The sequence below is a fragment of the Lactuca sativa genome, chromosome 1 (genome assembly GCF_002870075.4).
Source record: "Lactuca sativa cultivar Salinas chromosome 1, Lsat_Salinas_v11, whole genome shotgun sequence".
Classification (NCBI taxonomy): domain Eukaryota; kingdom Viridiplantae; phylum Streptophyta; class Magnoliopsida; order Asterales; family Asteraceae; genus Lactuca; species Lactuca sativa.
This window is the reverse complement of record NC_056623.2, coordinates 100,478,848-100,485,093: the sequence shown is the minus strand read 5'-3', so window position 1 is coordinate 100,485,093 and position 6,246 is coordinate 100,478,848. Positions and strand designations below refer to the sequence as shown.

The following is a 6,246-nucleotide window of genomic DNA, read 5'->3' as shown; positions in this document are numbered from 1 at the left end:
AGAGAGAGAGAGAGAGAGAGAGAGAGAGAGAGAGAGAGAGAGAGAGAGAGAGAGAGAGAGAGAGAGAGGGAGGGGTGGGTGGTATTTTCTTTTTGTCTTTTTTTTTTTAATTTATGCAATAAAAGAAAAATAAGAAAACAAAATATGAAGGGTAAATTAGTCATTTTAAGTTTTTCCAAAAACATTTGGACCAAACCTGCAATAGAATTCATTTTTTGGACCAGTGATGCACTCCAAAACATTTTGTACCAAACATCTAATTTTTGACATACCATAGGGACTAAACTTGCAATTTTGTCAAACTAATTCCTAAGGTCAAATGATAGTCGAGGCGCGTTGGATTCTTGGACCTGTGCTTCTTTGAGCATAGTGGATGCTCTCATTATATATCTAGTCGACACTCATACAGTCATACCTAACTTCCCGTAACTTCTGATGGTTGTTCTCTCTGACTATGCAGAAGGATCATCTTCTTCTTCGATTCATGGTCATAAGCATGACCAATTTTTAAGTTTTAGAGGCATCGACACCCGTTACAGTTTTACCAATCACCTCCATAAGGCCCTCCTTGATGTCAATATCTCTACCTTTTTGGATGATGAAGAGATTAAAACTGGAAGATCTGAAACCGGAATTGGAGACTGCGATTAAAGAATCTAGGGCTTCTATTATCGTGTTGTCCAAGAATTACGCTAATTCGTCGTGGTGTCTTGATGAATTGGTGATGATCCTTGAGCAACGTAGGTCATCCAACCAAATTGTTATCCCATTTTTTATCATGTTGAGCCCACCCATGTTAGAAAGCAAGAAAGTACCTTTGGACTTGCAATGGATGAGCACAGACAGCAGATGGAGGCGGAGACAAATGCAAATAAAAGAAGTCAAATGGCTAAAAAGATCGACAATTGGGAAAAAGCACTTACGGAAGTTGCTAATTTAAAAGGGAATGATGTAAACGGGAGGTAACCACTTTCTTATCGGCATAATTTCATAATTCTTCGATTTTGTTTGATTAATGTATGAAACCTCTGTACTATCTTCTCCCTCGGCATTTCAATATAAGTTCCTTCACTATCATCAAATAGACATAATGAATCTATGTTTTCAATTATGTGATCTCATATAAATGAGCCGATGATAACTTTTAACACATTGGGAGTCAGAATCAAATTGTGAACAATTTGTGATGCATTTATTATTTTATCTTAAATGATTTTAGATAAACCATTCTAGTAGTTTTTTATGTGATCTCTTATATCTTTTTTAGAAAGGCAGAATTACTTATAAGTTATAACATCTATCTTCAAATCATGGTGTCTTTCCTTTTGATTGTCTTGTAGAAACATAATTATTCCATGACAGTTTGTTCAAATTCATGCAAAACCACATCAATGTTTAAGCTTGATGGAAACATAATGAAATTTGGTGGCACATTGCTAAAATTCATCTGTATTACATTGGTGGCACTCTCATTTGTCTTATTATATATATATAAAAAAAAGTTTACCTTGGAAATTAGATGCTTACAAGGTTACAAGTGCAATTATGTTATAGTTTTAATGTTAAAACATAACTAAAAACAATAACTTAGTATGCTATAATTAAGTTTGGATATTTGGATAAAATAAACCACCGAATCTTTGTGGATTCTGTTTATAGTGTTCTTATTAAAGTTAGGTTTCAGGCTAGAGACAGAGTTCATTGATGAAGTTGTTAAGGACATCTACCTTAGATTACGTGTACCCTTAAGGAGTGCTTTACCACAACTTATTGGGAGGGAGACTTCCAAGAACTTTGTGACTTCATGGTTGAAAGATACATCCTCTGACACGAGAGACATACTCACTATTTTTGGCATGGGTGGGATCGGGAAAACATCTTTAACAAAATATGTGTATGGGTTACATTGTCATGAATTCGACACAAGCAGCTATATTGAAGATATGAGTAGGAGATGTGCTGGCAATTTTAATGGGTTGCTTGATTTACAAAAACAACTATGCAGTGATATTTCAAAAACAAGTCCAATTCAAGGGTATGATTTTATTACATACACCTCGCATATAGAGAATTTAGTAGCCGATAAAAAGGTGCTTCTAGTTCTTGATGATATTGATAGTCTTGATCAGTTGAATGCATTACTAGGAAGCAAAGCTTTCCATCGAGGAAGCAAAATCATGATAACAACAAAGAATGTCTGGTTGACAGAGAGTTGTCTGCTATTCAAAACGAACCCTAAACCAAAGCATGAAAAGTACGAACTTAAATGCTTATGGGAGACCGAATCACGAAAACTTTTGTGTGTTCATGCATTCATGTGCAATGATCCTGAGGTAGGTTATGAGGAGGTGTTAGAGAAGCTTGTGAAGTATTGTGAAGGACATCCATTTGCTCTTGAAGTATTGGGCAAATCTCTTCATAATCGAGATGTAGCTTATTGGGAAGAGTGCATAGAAGGGCTAAAGAGAGAAAACAGCTCCCCTGTAAATAATGTCTTGAGAATTAGTTTTGACTCTTTATCATCCAAAAATGATAAGGATTTGTTTAAACATATTGCTTGTTTTTTTGTTGGAACAGACAAAGATGTTACCGAAACAATATTAAAGGCATGTAATATAAAAACAAGATCTGGGATCACAAATCTCATTGACAGATGCCTTCTTAGTATTGGACGAAACAACAAATTGATGATGCATGGGTTGCTTCAAGAGATGGGAAGATTTGTAGTACGTGAAGAATCACCTGACAAACCATGGAAGCGAAGTCGATTATGGTGTCATGAGGAGTCATTCAAAGTTTTGAAACAAGAAAAGGTAAGAGCCCATGTTTAAAGTATTGTATATTGTCCATATATGTATATGTTTATAGAAATTCAAAATACTTTTTGGTTTTTTGTTTATTCTTAGGGTAAGGGAAAGCTTCTAGGCCTTTCGCTTGACATGCGAATGCTTGAGAAAGAGAAGTTGGGTGCATCGTTTGAGCTGAAAACAGATGCATTGGGTAAACTGAATAACTTGATGCTACTACAACTCAACTATGTGCAAATCAATGGGTCTTACACAAACTTTCCAAAAGAATTAAGATGGTTGTGTATGCATGGGTTCCCATTAAAGTCTTTACCTTCAGACTTACCAACAGAGAATTTGGTTGCACTTGACATGTCATATAGCAATATTGAATCGTTTGGCATTTGTTATGGTGATCCGCAACGACTCATGAGTAGGAAAAAAGTAACTTATCTTCATTTATTATGCTTCCATGTTAAGTTGCTAAAATCCACCACTATTCTAACTTTTATCCATTTCACAGTTAACTGGATCATGCTTAAAAAACAAAAGGTTGCTTGGATCATTAAAGATTCTTAATTTAAGTTTCTGTGAAGAGCTTTGCTGTCTGGGTTGCTTTGCCAATATGCCTTCACTTGAGAGGTTAATAGTTAGAAATTGCATTGGTTTGGTTGAGGTTTGTGAATCAATTGAGGCATGTGTTAAACTTGTCCTTGTTGATTTGAGCTATTGCAACAAGCTTGAAAAACTTCCAAGGATCATAAGCATGTTAAAGAAGGTTAAAACACTAGTGCTTGATGGTTGTAATCTCGGTGGATCTCAAATCAAGATTACAGATCTGGAAAAGCTCACTGCTAAAATTGATATTGATAAAAAACCCTCTTCCTCTGCTATTCTAGAGGCTATAACAAATGATTTTAAGTTCTTTTCAATTTCTTTACCGAGCTCTTTAGTAAGCGTGTCTCTTAAAAATAACAATCTGTCAATGAAATCCTTTCCCATTGACTTCAGTTGCCTATCTATGTTAAAGAATCTATATTTAGATGGCAATCCTTTCATTTCCATGCCCAATTGTTTGAGAAGCCTTCCTAGGCTTGAGATGCTTAGTATGGGACACTGTAAAAGGCTGGCATCCGTTGAGCATCCTCCACAGACACTAAGAAAGTTGATCCTGTTTTCAACTTTTAAGCCTTTGCTACGAAAAGTTGTATTTCACCCAGAAATGTCCCCACTCGACTTAATAATACCATGGAAATTATTAGCACCTTCTTCGCTTGAAATCCAAGGCATTGTCAAAATCCAACCAATTGAAGGTGTTGAGGAGAAGGTATTGCGTAGTTTGGGCTGGAGTAAGTTAGACTTCCTTAGCAAAAGAAGAACCGGAACTTACACTCGGTATCGAGGAACAGAGGAATCTAAAATCCAGGTTTGTAGCTAATTAACTGTATGTCTTTGTGTGAATCTATATGTATATATAGTTTATAGTGCTTAATTAAGGCTGTATTTGACAGATGTATTATCAATTTGGAATATTCAGCACAATTTATGGAGGCAAAGAGATGCCGAACTGGATTACGGATAGAAGCAAGGGGCCTTCAATATCATTTACCATCCTATCATGTCAACCTAACAACCTCAGAGGATTGGAATTCTGCTGTTTGCAGGCGTTTATATTTCCAAATCATCAGTTCCATTATCCGCCACTGATTGTAATCACTAATGTAACAAAGAATCGCACCTGGATATATGAACATTGCATTGACAATGTCATTGTAGATGAAGAGTGTGTAATATTGTTAAGCCATTGGATGTTTGGGAAGAATGAGATGGAAGGTGGTGACCATGTTACTATTAGGACAGTAACAGGGAGACCATATAACCAGAACAGACAAATTACAGTGGAGTGTGGGGTGAGGCTCGTGTATGAAGAAGAAGAAGAAGATGCATTGTGTTATTACAAATCATGGAATCACATTATTGGTGGAGATCTCACAGGATATCAGTTAACAACAGGAGAATACATCTTAAGCATAACTGGAATAAAGATGCATGGAGTCGAAGAGAATGCGTATTATCGTGAATTACTTGAAGACGGGTCCCATTATAAAGGTAGATGTCATTCCTTTGTCAAAATCTAAAATGTAGATTTATGTGAATAGTGACTAATATATTACTTTTTATTGGGAAATTGTCAGAAAAGTCCCAATATTTACGGAAAAGTTACACTTTAGTCCCAAGATTTTTTTTTTGAACGAAAAAGTCCTGAAAACCGGCAAAAATTTACAGTTTGACCCTTTTTGACCGGTTGAAACCGGTACCCCCATTAATTTGGGACTATTTCGTAAACTAACCCAAAATATTGAGACTTTTCTTTAAACAAAAAATATAATGACTAATATTTTGGGTTTACAGAAAAGTCTCAATATTTTGGGTTAGTTTACGAAATAGTCCCAAATTAATTTGGTACTGGTTTCAACCGGTCAAAAATGGTCAAACTGCAAATTTTTGCCGGTTTTCAGAACTTTTTCGTTTAAAAAAAATATTGGGACTAAAATGTAACTTTTCCGAAAATATTGAGACTTTTCTGAAGATTTCCCCTTTTTATTTGCTTTCATGACAAGGGAAAACGCAGTTTAGAGCTTTATCCCCCAAGGAAGTCTGACAACTGACAAGTGAGGTAAACCTTTCTTTCATCACACACACAAACAAATATGTTATCATTAAAGCTCCTCATTGGTCAAGGTGTAGCAAAATAGGTGTTACAAACTTGCAATGGATGCTAGGAAATGGCATCATCAAACATAAGTTAATGGATGAGTGGGAGCATGGGACATTCACCTGTAACATCGAAACCATTGAAAATGCTTATGAATGTATTCTCATATATATATATATATATATATATATATATATATATATATATATATATATATATATATATATATATATATATATATATATAATGTGTAAACACTATATGTTGTTGCTTTTGTTTTGTAGGACTTATAGTGAACTTTGCAGTTCAAAATGACTAGGGTTAGCAAGCTCGTGACAATGTTGTATGCAAGTAACATGTATACGTGTGGTTGAGACAGATATAATCATATAAAGATGTGCCATTTTTTGTAGATGTTCTTGTGTCTTCAATGTTAAGAACACAGTACAACATTTGGGGAAATTTCGGCGTAGAGAATATATTTTTATATGTTTCTTTTTAAATTAGCTTTTTACGTAGTCACCTTTTTTTTTTTGTAGAAAACTTAACAATTTCTACAAATTTTGTTATAACTTCATTTTTACAAAATTATTATTTTTACAATTTTTTACAGCTTGGTTTTTTTTACAAATAGTTTTTACGAAGTTCTTCCTTGCTCTTGACATTGCCCATACCTTGGCTCTTGAAGCTTCGCATTTGAGATCAAACTCCACTACTCAATATCTCCATTAGTACTACAATTGT

The 6,246-nt window shown here is 34.8% G+C and overlaps 1 protein-coding gene across 16 annotated transcripts; it reads left to right on the top strand.

Moving 5' to 3' along the window:
• The first annotated feature begins 345 nt into the window (after window positions 1–345).
• Window positions 346–6,008, top strand: LOC111899410 (disease resistance protein RUN1). Of its 16 annotated transcripts, none has more exons than XR_002852914.3 (8): window positions 346–962; window positions 1,685–2,813; window positions 2,907–3,230; window positions 3,310–4,212; window positions 4,298–4,895; window positions 5,419–5,463; window positions 5,543–5,626; window positions 5,787–6,008. XR_002852914.3 is itself a non-coding variant. In XM_023895259.3 (7 exons), the coding sequence occupies exons 1-6, from the start codon at window positions 829–831 to the stop codon at window positions 5,421–5,423; spliced, it is 3,093 nt and encodes a 1,030-aa protein (XP_023751027.1). In that variant the 5' UTR covers window positions 346–828; the 3' UTR covers window positions 5,424–5,463; window positions 5,787–6,008. The 16 variants fall into 16 exon arrangements, 2 of the variants coding, with proteins under 2 accessions (XP_023751027.1, XP_023751026.1); XR_006191725.2 differs by having other exon boundaries at window positions 5,535–5,626; XR_002852913.3 differs by having other exon boundaries at window positions 5,408–5,463.
• Window positions 6,009–6,246: the final 238 nt, after the last annotated feature.